The sequence below is a fragment of the Mustela erminea genome, chromosome 6, assembly GCF_009829155.1.
Source record: "Mustela erminea isolate mMusErm1 chromosome 6, mMusErm1.Pri, whole genome shotgun sequence".
NCBI lineage: Eukaryota > Metazoa > Chordata > Mammalia > Carnivora > Mustelidae > Mustela > Mustela erminea.
The window spans coordinates 92329826-92344903 of NC_045619.1; the positions used below are offsets into that span (position 1 = coordinate 92329826).

The 15078-nt window shown below is 38.8% G+C and overlaps 1 protein-coding gene across 3 annotated transcripts in view; it reads right to left on the reverse strand.

Annotated features, from left to right (window-relative positions):
• Positions 1-15078, reverse strand: part of SARNP (SAP domain containing ribonucleoprotein) — a 44935-nt gene that overhangs the window by 26438 nt on the left and 3419 nt on the right. For all 3 annotated transcript variants that reach the window (XR_004286983.1, XM_032348546.1, XM_032348547.1), the window contains exons 2-7: positions 9751-9850; positions 8054-8100; positions 7762-7829; positions 4188-4239; positions 3285-3358; positions 2616-2644 (exon numbers count right to left, since the gene is read on the reverse strand). Coding sequence is in view for 2 of the 3 variants with exons in the window: in XM_032348546.1 (XP_032204437.1) it covers positions 2616-2644; positions 3285-3358; positions 4188-4239; positions 7762-7829; positions 8054-8100; positions 9751-9850 (370 nt within the window). In the remaining variant the exon portion in view is untranslated. The remainder of the gene's footprint in view (positions 1-2615; positions 2645-3284; positions 3359-4187; positions 4240-7761; positions 7830-8053; positions 8101-9750; positions 9851-15078) is intronic.

The following is a 15078-nucleotide window of genomic DNA, read 5'->3' on the forward strand; positions in this document are numbered from 1 at the left end:
TACTGTAAATGTTATCAATACGTTATTTTATTGATCAGGTTTCCTTTTTTTTTTTTCAAGATCATATTTACTTATTTGACAGGTAGAGATCACAAGTAGGCAGACAGGCAGGCAGAGAGCGGGGGAAACAGGCTCCCCGCTGAGAGAGCCCAATGCGGAGCTCGATCCCAGGACCCTGGGATCATGACCTAAGCTGAAGGCATAGGCTTTAACCCACTGAGCCACCCAGGTGCCCCTAGGTTTCCTTTCTAGACTATTAATTTTAACTTTTGTCTTTCCTCAAACAGCACCATCTAAGGTCTTTAATAAATTTTGCTGTACTACCACCAATCCTACTGCATCTTTCTTGATATCTGATATAACTAAAAGCCGGAAAATATCTTGTTTCTAAAACATGTAGTGAGGGCACTTGGATGTCTCAGTCAGTTAAGCACCTGCCTTCAGTTCAGGTCATGATTTCAGCATCTTGGGATCGAGACGCACACTGGGCTCTGCACTTGGCGAGGAATCTGCTTCTTTCTCTACCTCTGCCCTTCTCTCCAGCTTGCGCTTCTCTCTCAAATAAATAAAATCTTTGGGAAAAAAAAAATAAAGTAAAACATGTAGTGATAGTGGCCAGAATTTTGCTAGTCTTTTATTTATTTTTTAAATATTTTATTTATTTAAAAGACTGAGATCACAAGTAGGCAGAAAGATAGGCAGAGAGGAGGAAGCAGGCTCCCTGCTGAGCAGAGCCCCCCCCCCCCCAATGTGGGGCTGGATCCCAGGACCCTGGGATCATGACCTGAGCTGAACGCAGAGGCTTTAGCCCACTGAGACACCCAGGCACCCCTTGCTAGTCTTTTATTATTTTTATTTATTTTATTATTTAAAAAAAAATTTTTTTTTAAGATTTTATTTATTTATTTGACAGACAGAGATCACAAGTAGGCAGAGAGGCAGGCAGAGAGAGAGGAGGAAGCAGGCTCCCCGTCGAGCAGAGAGCCCGATGTGGGGCTCTATCCCAGGACCCTGGGATCATGACCTGAGCCGAAGGCAGAGGCTTTAACCCACTGAGCCACCCAGGCGCCCCTTGCTAGTCTTTTAAAAAGCAGAGCCAAATGCTACATTTTTAGAGGACATCTTAATACACTTCAAATGGACAGATCACTAAGAAAACTAAATTCGATTAAGAAATTACATTTAAAATTTAAGTCTCTAAAACTGGACTATGTTCTTTTTAATAGTAACTTTCAAATAAATAAATAAATAGATAAATGTAACTTTCTTCTTAATTTATTACAAGATACTCAATGCAGAAATTAAAAAAACAGACAAGTAGAAAGCAGCACTCAAAATTCCAACTAGAGACAATGAGTATTAAGGATTTAGCACATATTCCCTCCAACCATTTTTTTTTAAGATTTTATTTATTTATTTGACAGAGTGAAAGTAGGTGCACATAAGCAGGGGATACGGCAGAGGGAGAGGGAGAGGCAGGCTCCCCACTGAGCAGGGAGCCCAATGCAGGACTTGATCCCAGGACCCTGGGATCATGACCTGAGCTGAAGGCAGTTACTTAACCAACTGAACCACCAGGTACCCCCATTTAAAAAAAAATGTTTATTTTTAAGTAAACTTCACACCACACATGGGGCTCAAACTCACAACCCTGAGATCAAGAACTGCTATGCTCCACCAACTGAGCCAGTCAGGCACCCCCCAAACCTGTTTTTGTTGTTGGTTTTTGTTTTAAGAAAATTCCCTTTTTTTTTTTAAGTTTTTGTTTATCTGCAAGAGAGAGACAGAGAGAGAGAGAGAGAGAGGGAGGGAGGGAGACAGCATGAGTGGGGGACTAAGGAAGATGGGTTGGGCAGAAGGAGGAAAAAGACTCCCCGCTGAGCAGGGACCCCCCCCCCCCAATATGGGGCTCAATCCCAGGACACTGAGATCATGACCAGAGCTGAAGGCAGACACTCAACCAAGTGAGCCACCCAAGCGTTTGGGTGGTTAGTCATCCAAACCTATTTATCTATAAATACATGCACTTCTATTACCAAAAGGGAAATATACTGCTAATTTTAAAATTTATGTTTATTTAGTATTTTTCTGACAAATACTCTTCAATATCATTTTAAAAACTGCATAGTCTACTATACCATGGTAGACATTTATTTAACAAATTCCCTACTGTGTATTACATTATTTCTACTTACTGATCACGAAAAATAATGCTGTGATAATCCTTACGGCTAACTAGGTCTTTAAGCCATCCAACATGATTTCCTTGGAAATTCCTAGAAGTTAAGATTGTTGAGGTAAAAGATACTCTCTTTTCTCTTTCACCACTTACACAAGGCAGTATAACATGGGACAGGTACGTAGTAATTACACACTGACTTGAGACACCAGAATAAACAGGCAAAGTACCAGAAACTTCTCTAAAGATGTCCAAGAAAAGGAAAACAAATGTCGACACTTCCTCCCACTCTCTCATAACTTCAGCACCTTCTCTAAAGTGCCAAGGAAGCCTTAAGTATGGTTTTATGTAAAGCAAAAAGGTGACTGTTTTGGAGAAATGAAATCTGTTGTGACAGAAAAGTTAAAAGTTTTTAGAAGAGTCTCTGTATTCTTACCTTTTGATGGAACTGAAGAAATCCCAAATCTGTAGAAAGAAAAACAAGCTAAATTTTAGGAAGCTGTTCACACTCCTGCTTGTCTGTCTCCGTGTCAAGTGTACATATGGCACTTCTTGCTTGTGATCTCAAGACTTGCAATCATTAGCTAATTCTAACAACCCCATGAAAGAGGTTCAGTTTACTCTTTTTCTCACCAAGAGACCAGAGAATAAGCTAAAAGGAAACCTTATCAAAACCGGGAGTAACAGTTCCTGACTTTCACCTATTACAAAAATCCTGCTTGGTGAGACCCAATCTATAGCTTCTACATGCAAGAATTCTGAACAGAGCCAAAAAAAGCGTTTCTTTTCAGCAAGGTCTCTACTCTACTTAAAATCAACAACTGTATTTATTTATTTTATTATTATTTTTTTAAAGATTTTATTTATTTATTTGACAGACAGAGATCACAAGTAGGCAGAGAGGCAGGCAGAGAGAGGAGGAAGCAGGCTCCCTGCCAAGCAGAGAGCCCGATGCGGGGCTCGATCCCAGGACTCTGGGATCATGACCCGAGCTGAAGGCAGAGGCTTCAACCCACTGAGCCACCCAGGCGCCCCAACAATTGTATTTAAAACCTAGGGCCTTCATATTTTCACTGTCTCAGATCCAAAAGTCTAGGATACTCACCTTGCTGCCCGGGCAGCTTTCTTACTCTCCAAGCTCACAGGTACATTGAATCGTTCAGCTCTCTTCTGCATTCTCTAGGTGATAAAGAGACAAAAAAAGGGGAAGAGAAAAATTAATGTGTGGTTTCCTTCTTTAAGGAGAAAAGTTGTTTAGAAGTGTGTAGCTTTCGAAAATGAGGAGTATATTTCATAAGGTCTAAACTGAGAACACTGACAATTCTAGAGGATTATCAGGTTGTATCTATCCAGGGCTTAACTCAACAGCCCTTTCCAGAATGCAAACACAAAAGACTATTATTACATTCATGTCCTCAAAAACAAAAGGAAAGGAATAAAATAAAACCCACATTCTGCACGAGGCCAAGAAGACAAAAGCTGTGTTTGGTTGACCTTTGAAAAGGGATCAAAGGAACAGCTTGATTCCAACATTAGTGGTACTCTTTCAGTTAGAAATGAGGCAGCATTGTCCTATGTCATCTCTACTTAAAAGGTACAAAAAAACCCCACATAGATCTCAATTGGAAACCTTTAGAGATATGGACACAGAATCCAGAGAAATTTCAGTCTTACCAGCTATGAAGTAGTGACATCTTCCGTTATTACTTTTCATCTCTTCTAAGGAATAATCCTCCCAAACTCTAATCTAGTTTGTAAACATCTTAAAGAGAGTTACCTCTAAGGCCTTAGGACTATATACAAAAAAACTAGGACTTCAAAGGTGACTATGCCAGCCCAGATATTTTCCCAAGTAAGGTGGTAGAAAAATATATCAATACCAAAATCTGTCAATACTGATTTTCTGCCTATGAGTCAATTTTTTAGTGATCATACAGGTAAAACAAAAGGTAAGAAACAGAAAGATAAAGAGAGAGACTGCTGGTCTTCTAGGGAGCAAAATACTTACTTCAGTCTGTGGTATCTCAGATGTAATTTTTACCACCTTCTTCTCTGCTGCCCTGGAAAAGAAGAAATTTTTTAAAACCAGAAAACTTGATGTTCTAACCCACAACTTTAGAATATGTAAGAATTCACCTGAATCATGTCCTCTGTCCCTTATCTCTCTATTACCCCTTAGTCCAAAAAAAAAAAAAAAAAAAAAAAAACGAAGCCCATTAGAACTTCAGTTTCTTGAGCTGCCATCTATTGGTAAGAGTTCAGACAGTAGACTAACCTACTTTGCTAAACTATAAAAAAGTAATCAGGAAAAAGTCTGGTTAAATATACTGGTTTGAAAAGGAAACACTCAAAGGACACCGGAAACCACTTCTTTTACTTTTAGGAACCTTAAATTTATTCTGGATTAATGACTATTTCTCCAACCCTCATTTAAATGGCAGCTCTCAATTTTCATCACAACAATTAACGAGTGCTCTACAAGCTCTGGTTTCCTTCTTTTACAAATCCCTTATTTCTCCCACGGGGAGTGTAGCTCCAGCTGGAACAGTCAAATTGAGACAAATAAAAATGCCAGAGGGAGTGGGAAGAAAAAAGGCTAAGGGGAGTTTGAATTAGGAAAACATGGTTAAGTTACTAGTCAAAAGGTTTAAGAGAAAACAAAAGAGGGGGGACCATCGGGGCGGGAGACAAAGTTCAGAAGTACCCAGGATAAATGGAAGGGCATTAACCATCCACCAAACAACTCCCATAAAACTGTGGGTCATAACCAGTCTCTCATTAAGGTCCCTCATTTAGAGACATGGGCAGCCTTTGTTCCAATATCCCGGACACTTTTCCCATTTGATGCCCTGAAAGGTAGTAATGGTTTAATGGCATTTTCAGAGGAAGCAATTCTGGAACAGGAACTCTCTCTCCATCCTTTTGTTGGAGATCCCTGGACTGACAGATAAGCAATGGGTGCCCCCTGCTGACCATAACTATATCCTACAATATTTAACTACCCTGGTTAGGGGTAGCGGAGTGAGAGGAATCAAACTAGAAACAGTAGCATATTTTTGGAGAACCTCAAGCCAAAGATGAAGGGCATCTCCTTTTGAATGTTCAAAGTACCTAAATTAGCCCTGAATATTATTAAAGAAATTCCTGAATTCTCATTTGCGGGTCATCCATACTTCCCCAAGCCTCTGTCTGTCTTGTTCAGATAGAAAGGGACACTGAAGTTTGATGTTTTTACTTTAAGTCCAGTGCCATTAAGACAACAGTCTTCTCCAATAACCCCCAAGCTAATGACTTTCTTCACATTCCCATCTTGAAGCACAATCACTGCAGTACACCTCATGGAAGAAAGGGAACCCCAGAAAGGATGCTTCTTTCTGCTGTGTTCCAGCTCCCTCAGGTACAATTAAGCTCAAGCAATAAATACAAATCACATTCTGGAACTCATGGGAAATTTATTCTCTTCGCTGAGAAATTTCTCTCCTACCCATAGTCACATATGAGACATTCTCCAAACTATCGGGACCCAGAACTTTCCTTAACATACATAGTAGTCTAACCACTACTATCACTCTAAAGAGAAAATCACCCTCGCAGCATACACATTTTCAATTTCCTTGTTTAGAAATTCTTTAATAAAATTTAAGCACTCTAAATAAGAGAATCACACATTTTACATAGTCTAAGGATAATGAACTTCTACAAAATTTTCAAACTTCAGGGCGTCTGGGTGGCTCAGCAGGTTAAGCCTCTGCCTTCAGCTGAGGTCATGATCTCAGGGTCCTGGGATCGAGCCCCGCATCGGGCTCTCTGCTCGGCAGGGAGCCTGCTTCCCCCCCTCTCTCCACCGGTCTCTCTGCCTACTTGTGATCTCTCTCTGTCAAATAAATAAATAAAATTAAAAAAAATTTTTTCCAACTTCACTGTTAATCCACACAAGCCAATTATTATTGTATTCACCTCATCTTCCTTTTTGCTCCAGAGGTCCCCAAAACATTGCTACTTTAAAGGTATTCCTAAGCATTTCCTTAAGGCATTATATCTAACCATGAATCTCCTATGATGGAAGATAATTACCTGGCTTTAAAAAGCAGTATTATTAGATGTGCCTAGGTGGCTCAGTCAGTTAAGTGTCCAACTCTTAATTTGATTTCAGTTCAGGTCATGATGTGGGTTATGAGATCGAGCCCCACATCAGGCTCTGTGCTGGGCATGGAGCCCACTTAAGATTCTCTCTCTCCCTTAGCCCCTCACTCCCCTTCCTTAACAGGGGTGAGGGAGAGGCAGTATTATTAGATAAAATCTAATGAAACATTAAATGTACATCTCCTATGATGCAGCAAATCCACTGCAAGGAATTTATCATATGGACATACTTGCAGAAGTATAAAAATAGTTGCATGAGGACATGCAGCACTACATTTTCTGCTATTATGCATTATCTAAATGTTCATCAACAAGAGACTGGTGAAATTACTATTCATCCATAGAATTGAGGGCTATTAGCTGCTAGAAAGCGTAAGGTTCTGAGCTGATAACTACTAAATCTGGGTGATAAGTATATGTGGGTCTACTATACTTTTCTCGTAACTTGTGGAAATACTTGCAATTTCCCACAATAACAAGCTAAAAAAAGAGACCTACCACTTACAAAGATAATTACACCACTTCATGTGGCTGATGTGAGGACTAAATGAGAATACATGTAAAACACTTAGAATCCTGCCGTGTAATAACTAACATTTAAATAAAAACATTACTGTATAACGATACAAAAAGATCTGAGAAAAATCAAGAAACCCACAATATACCTAGTGTGTCGATGTATCTGTATATATACATATACACAAACTTCCCATGTAACATTCTAAAAGAGTATACTGAAAACCTCTTGGAAGTCAGACAGGGGGTGGAGACAAGGGGTACATAATTTTTAATTTATATACTCCTCTATGTAGTGTTTGACTTTTCATTAGCACATATACTGTCTTTTATAGTGCATAAATACAGCTAGGAGAACAAAAATTTTAACAAGGATTCAATTGTTACTAACGTGCTGGATTTGAGAGCCCCCCCCCAAGAAAGGTTTATGATCAACCTTTAGTTTGTGATCAACCTTGTGGGACAGTTTAAATAAATCAAGGTCCACTTTCTACTCTAGTACTCTGTCCTCCCTTCCTCCACTGTAAATCAAAAAGGAAGAAAGAATACAGAGTTACCTAAGAGACATCATCTCTGCTCAGAACCCTCCTCCCTTACAAAATTTCTCATACACAGAGAATCTAGACGATTCTCTATGAAGAAAAGGAATCATCTATTATGGTACTACAACAAAGACTAGAACTAAACTCAGTCTGGGACTGAAGTCTCCCCATCCTAATTATCTATTATATTACCCAGAGACAAACTACATTGCTTCCCTGGGACCATGTATTTGAAATGAAGTAGACTCTTCTGAAAATTTATGATCTAATGAAAACGAAAAAAGCCAATGGAATGTGTAAGAGGTAAACATGAAAGACTGAACCCCTCCAAAACCCGTAACTATCTGCCCTGTAGTCAGATCATAAAAAAGGGATAGTTACACATCAACAGTTTTCTCGGGAGGTTCTTCCTCTTTGACAGGCAGTTCTATGGGCTTTGGTTCTTCTTCCTAAAACCAAATGAAACAATGGTTAATATAAATCAACAGTAAATACCCATCAATAAAAGAATATGAGAACTCAAAAATGAACCAGTTTTCCAAAACCTTCATTCCCCCTCTATGCTCCCCTAACAAGTTAGCATTTAAGGCCTCTACTGATTGATGTTAAGCAATATGGCCAAGGTAGCAGCAAGTTGCCAGGCCAGCGACTAACCTTACTCTCTCCAACTCACCTCTGTTTCATCTCCCAGTACATCTTCTTCATTTGCCTCCTCTTCAGCTAAAGAATATTAAAATATTCAGGTCAAGCCCTGCTAAAAAACCATCTTGATCACTGTACTTAAGCTAAAATTATAATCATTTTGCTTTCCCAAAATAAAATTCAATAATGGAAGCCAGAACTGATGCTTATAAAATCTGCTCCACATGGAGATGATAAGACTATATTCTCTACCTAACATTAATACAAAATTGAACTCCAGCTAGACTAAAAAACTGTAATGAGGTCAAACTATAACATTAATAAAAAGTAATGTAGGAGAATATCTTTAAGATTTAGTGGTAGGGAAGGATTTCTTTAAGAAACAAACAAAACCCTGAAGCAAAAGTGACATATGAAAAACTGCAGATTTTCCAAAACTAAGGACACCATGGAAAAAGAAATGATGAAGAAGGTATTTATTTCTAAAACCAAAAGGGACCAGTTACTAGGAATACAAAATGTCTACATTCAGGGGAACCCCACTGAAACCACGGTGAAGAAAAATCCCTAAGAACCATAAGCACAAGAAATGTTCAAACTTTATAATAATGAGAGAAATGTAAATTGAACCAAAAGATTAGCAAAAATTAACTCACTTGATAGGATAGTGTCAAGTTCAGGTATGTGGAGGAAATAAAAGAACCCCTATGCACTGATGATGAGAGTACTGTAGATTTACAGAGGAATTTTGGAACACAATTTGGCAGTGCTTTATCATACCAAGAGTACATGTATGAACAGATATTAATTAGCAATCCCACATGTGGGAATATACCCCAGAAAGACACTCACACAGAAATATAAAGGAAGATGAAAGAAGTAGTCTAGGAGGCAATATAGGTGTTTGTTGCCAGGTGAATTAAGTAAAATGTGGTGGATTCCATATATGACAGAACACTATGCAGGAATTTGAATCAATAAACTAGATGACTACACAGCCACAGGCCACACGAATATAAATATATCCTAAAAACACACAATACTTAGAGAAAACAAGTGAGAAGCAAATATGGCCTCGCTGCCAATTATAAAAAAATAGTGTATACCAAACAATACCACAAGGTTTATACAAGGACAAAGACAAAAAATACATATCAAACACATTAGAATAGCTGCCTAAAGGAGGTGGGATAAAAGGAATGGGTACAAAAGGAAACAAAAATTAGAACGGGGCCTTGTACAATCTGAGATGATAATATGCCTTAAATAAAGCTGGTTCTGTTGGTTTTTAAAAAGGTGGAATTGTAGAATGTCAGAGTTAGGACCAGAGATTCCTTACGTTTATGAATTTTAAGGGTGGCAACATTTGTCTCATTTCATAGATCAGAACAGACACCTAGTGAAGTAAACAGTGACTATGCAAAGTTACCAAGTAAATCTCTGGCATAAGAGGAATCAGAATCCAAATTCTCCAATCCTCAGTCTATTGATACTTGTTTTAGCATACTTCCTTTCAAACAATTTGCTGAAATAAAATTTAATGTCTTAAAAAAAGGGAGGGATGTATTTCTTTGCTTTATAATCACTGTTTCAGATGATCAAGAGTTTTCTGATAGAGTTAAGAGCTTATATTACCAACAACCTAAAGGAGGAGAAATCTTCTATATGGCAGAGCCAAAAAAAATTAAACCCTTCACTCATATCACTCTGCCTCTACAAAACACTCACCATGCTCTTCAAGATATGCCTGGAGCCTGTTGATGAGATCTTGTTTTATTCCCTTGGTCTCCAAACCACGAGCAAGACATTCCTGCTTAAGTTCAGCAAGCTGAGAAAAAAGAATAAAGCTTTTCCTTAGTTAACAGAATGAACCTGGGTTTTTAAAAAAGTTCAATCCCAAACTACCACTCTTAAACCCACCAACCCTCCAGATCCACAAAGTTGGATCTCTCTAATTAATATTCAATATGCAAGAAGACTTTTCTAAAAGATGATGAAGAATAAATGTCCTACTTTAATAGAATTCTTACCTATTCATGCAACTATTTATCATCACAAATCCCTAGGTATTTCTAGGGATGGGATGGTGTCTGCACCCCCCCATTTTTTCTATATAGAAAAAAATGAATCTTTAAGTAGAACTAATTATCTAAAAGCAGATTCTTCTTACTATCTATTATCCCAAATCCCTTACTGCAATTTACTATTTACATGCATATGAGCCTTACCACTAAAGAATTAGGTAGACATATATATTAGCTAGTTTAATGTCAACAATGGATCAACTAAAGGATCTATTTCAAAATGAGAAAAATTTCTAATGGCATGCTATCAAGTTCTGTGGAAGTTTTAAATCAGTAACTTGACTAAACATATAACAGCTATGCTTATCAACTTTGCAGACAACAGAGGGAGGAAGGAAGACTTGATAGATTACTGATAGAACTAAAGGGCAGGGAGGGCAAGAAGGGGAGCTCCTCAGAGAACAATGAGCCAAAAAGAAGATTCAATTTGGAAGGACTAGGTATCCCTATGAAGTATTACATTTATATTCAAAATTTAAACTGTTCAAAAATCAGATGAGCAAGATCTGACTCAACAGTAACTCAAAGGATAAAGACCTCAGGATTTTAGATGATTACAAGTACAAAGAGGGTTAACAGTATGATTTGCTACCAAAGTAATTCTAGGTTACTGTAACCGAAAAACAGAATCTACATTAAATGATTATTTATTTGATTCTTATTTTAAGAAGCATAAGGACACGCTGACCCAAGGAAAACAAGCAGAAAAGGGAAGGCTCCAGAAATCCTATATGCAGATCAGTGCACAAATAGATGGGCACTGAAAGATGACTTCACTGGCTTTGAAGTACAGATCTAAGATCAACCAGAAGTCAGAAAGCAGATCCCTATAAAAGAAAGAACTTTACAATTAACGGAATATGCCAGGCATCTCTGGAAGGCTTTCAACCAAGGGAGCATCTGAAAATGGAGAGGGGTGCTTTTTCCCCCAATACAATGACTGGGCAGGTGGAGAATTCAGTGAGTTGGTCAGGCAAGCAGGGATACTGTGTGGAGAACTAGCCTACTCAACAAACAGCACCCTCTACTGAGAAACATGGTAGTAAATCACCCATTAAAAGCATAGCACAGCCTCTTCTAAAGTCACCTGGGTTCAAATTTCAGCTTTACCACCTATAGCTATGTAACCCTGGATGACTAATTTAACCTCTCTGTGCCTCAGCTGCCTATGAAACAGGGATAAGGCAAGAGTACCTAGTCCCTAGGGCTGTTAGGATGATTAAATCAGTAATATTTGTAAAGCTTTTACAATAGTGCTTGGCAGCTAGTAAGCACTTCATAAATGTTAGACACTGGCTTAAAGATTAGACAAGATTAAACAGAATCGCTGCTTCACAGGTTTCCAAATTTCACAGATCAATATATTTTTAATTAGGCAGACTGATGGGGCTGCCAACTTTTTAAAATATTCCAGCCAGGTGGACTGATACGTTTGTAAAAAACAATAAAAACCAGTTATTGGAAAAGAATCACACACTTGGATGTAGCAGTGATGCCAAACTGCTATAAAAGTTTCTAAAAGCTTACTCATTTTTTTTAACTTATTGCTAACCACTAACAGCTCATGACCCTGCACTGGCCTTCAGACCAATATCCTGAATATTATTAATCTAGAATGGAGACTCTAAATGATCTCTAAGGTCCATTTCTTAAGAACCTGGATCTTTTCCACATTGGTACCATGTTTCTTCATTTTCTTTCTGCTTCCTGGAGAACCAGGCTTCTGATCTTAGTTACACTTTAAAAAGTTTCATTCGTTTGGGGTACCTGAGTGGCTCAGTCAATTGAGCACTCCACTCTTGGTTTGGGCTCAGGTCATGGTCTCGGATCGTGGAATCAGGCCCCATGTAAGGGTCATCACTACGCGTGGTGTCTGTGTTAAGATTTTCTCCCTCCCCCTCTCTTTCCGCTCCTCCCTCTGCATGCACGAGCATGCGCATGTGCACTCCGGAACGGTCGCTCTCACTAACTCAAATACAATCTCTTTTTTTTTTTTAAGCTTTTTTGTTTATTTGTCAGATACAGTGAAAGAGGGAACACAAGCAGGGGTAGTGGGAGAGGGAGAAGCAGACACCCTGCTGAGCAGGGAGCACAATGCGGGTCTTGATCCCAGGACCCTGGGATCATGACTCCAGCCGAAGGCAGTCGCTTAAACGACTGAGCCACCCAGGTGCCCCAAACATAATCTTTTTTAAAAAGTTTTCTTTTTTATAAAAGTATTATGTTTACTATAGAATAGTTTGAAAATTCTGAAAAGTACAGAAGAAAAGAGAAGTCTTACATAACCCCAGCAAATGGACATCATCTAACAGTTTAAGTATATCATTTGTGTGATGTGCTTAGAGGGTGCTGTTGTTTACAAAGAATACAACTTCTTTATCTCGTTACCCCTAATCTTTCTCAGAAGCCTCCATTCCTCCCCATCACCACTCTGGGTTTAAGTTAACTCTTGCTCGTAAATATTCAGGCAATTCAAAGCTCAACCTTCTAACGGAGTTGTTCTTCCCTTCTCTTTCCTTCCCCAATTGTGCCTACATAAAGCCAAGATTTACAAAAACTCCCTGACAAAGAAACTGACAGTGATGGTTTCTGCATAGGTTACTGATTTAGACTTGGGAGCTGACAGATTGGTACAACTGGTAGTGTAGCGTGGATAGCATCCATCACTGCAGGCCACTGGCCCTGCCATTGCCTTTGGTCACTGAAATCTCAGCCCCCACCAGTTTTGAGTTGCTAACCCCCCACCTTTGGCTCATTCATAAGATCAATAATAGCCTAACATTATGTCATGATACCTGTATCATTCACCTCACTTCATCTCATCACGTAGGCATTCACATCATCATAAAAATGGTGAGTACAGTATAACGGGTATTTTGAAAGAGACAATGTTATTGTTATTAATCTGTTACTCTCTCTAATTTATAAACTAAATTTTATTATAGGTGTGCATTTATAGGAAAAAATATAGTATACATAAGGATTCAGTACCCTAGGTTTGAGGCAACCACTGGGAGGTCTTGGAACATATCCCCCATGAATGGGGTGGAGGAAACTACCGTATAACTAGAATCTAATTCCTTCTGGTCTTTCATACAGATTACTGTAACTCTTAACCCTTGCACTTCATTATAGTTTATTCTCCACAAAGTATCCAGAGTGAACTTTTATTTATTTTTTTTTAAAGATTTTATTTATTTATTTGACAGAGAGAGATCACAAGTAGGCAGAGACGCAGGCAGAGAGAGAGGAGGAAGCAGGCTCCCCGCTGAGCAGAGAGCCCGATGCGGGACTCGATCCCAGGACCCTGAGATCATGACCTGAGCCGAAGGCAGCGGCTTAACCCACTGAGCCACCCAGGCGCCCTCCAGAGTGAACTTTTAAAAATTTAAGTCAGGAAAAAAAAAAAAAATTAAAGTCAGAACATGTCATTCCTCTATTCAAAATCCCTCCAACCTATCTCAAGGGTAAAAGCCAGAATCCTAATGATCACCTTAAGGTCCTCTTGTAACACTTTGCACAAGACCCACTCCTTGGAGCGCCTGGATGGCTCAGCTGTTAAGCCTTTCCCTTCAGCTCAGGTCATGATCCCAGGGTCCTGGGATCAGGCCCCACATCGGGCTTCCTGCCCAGCAGGGAGACTGCTTCTCCCTCTCCCATTCTCCCTGCTTGTGCTCTAATATATAAACAAAATCTTTAAAACAAACAAACAAACAAACAAACACCTCACTCTTTTACCCCCGAGTCTCTGCTTTAACATCACCTTCTCTATTAAGGCCTTCCCCAGTCACCCTATTTAAAATTTCAATACCCATAATCGCAGAGTACTACTACCTAACATATCTCCTATTTTTTTCTACAGACCTTACCACTATTTTAACATACTGTAAATTTGACTTATTTATTGAGACTTTCCCTAGTAAAATATAAACTCCATGACAACAAGAATTTTGTCTGCTTTGTTCACTGCTCTATGCCCAGAACCTACGGCAGTGGCACATGGTAGGCACTCGATAAATACTTCCTGAATAAGTCCCAAACCTTTACTATTAGCTCTCAGCTCTTGAAAAGGAGACCTATATTTCCAACTGACTATCAGACATCTCCAAGTGCAAACCTCAAAGACATTAAGTACAAAACTGAAGTTACCTTCTCTGTTGCCCAAAACTGGCTTCTCTCAACCTAGACTACTCAAACCTTGGTCACTGAAATCTCAGCCCCCACCAGTTTTGAGTTGCTAACCCCCCACCTTTGGCTCATTCATAAGATCAATAATAGCCTAACATTATGTCATGATACCTGTATCATTCACCTCACTTCATCTCATCACGTAGGCATTCACATCATCATAAAAATGGTGAGTACAGTATAACGGGTATTTTGAAAGAGACAATGTTATTGTTATTAATCTGTTACTCTCTCTAATTTATAAACTAAATTTTATTATAGGTGTGCATTTATAGGAAAAAATATAGTATACATAAGGATTCATTCTCCCATCTAATCCATTTACAACTACTTACAATTTTATATCCCAAATTCTTTCAAATTCATTCCCATTCTAATATCCACTACCTTAATTTAGGTCTTACTAAGTCTATTCACTTGACAGTGATTAAGCACTCACTCCATCAAGCATTATCCTAGATACAAGAAAAATAATCATAAAGAAAAGAGAGAGAGTTCTTGCTCGTGTGAGGTTTACAATCTAGTAAGAAAACAAGGCTACCAATGATCACATACTTAATGTTTAATATAAAAAGGTACAGGGTCCTACAGAAGTTTTTAAAAAGTAGTCTGATCATGTGTGTGGATATGGAGAACTTATCTAACCTAAGGGTTCCTTGGGTAAATGATGTTTGCCTGATATCTGAAGGGAGTTAGTACTTAATTAGACAAAGGTATGGGGTATGGAGGTGGCAAGGAACACTAAAGCTGAAAGCATGTGTAACAGTTCTGGGTTCTGAGCTAA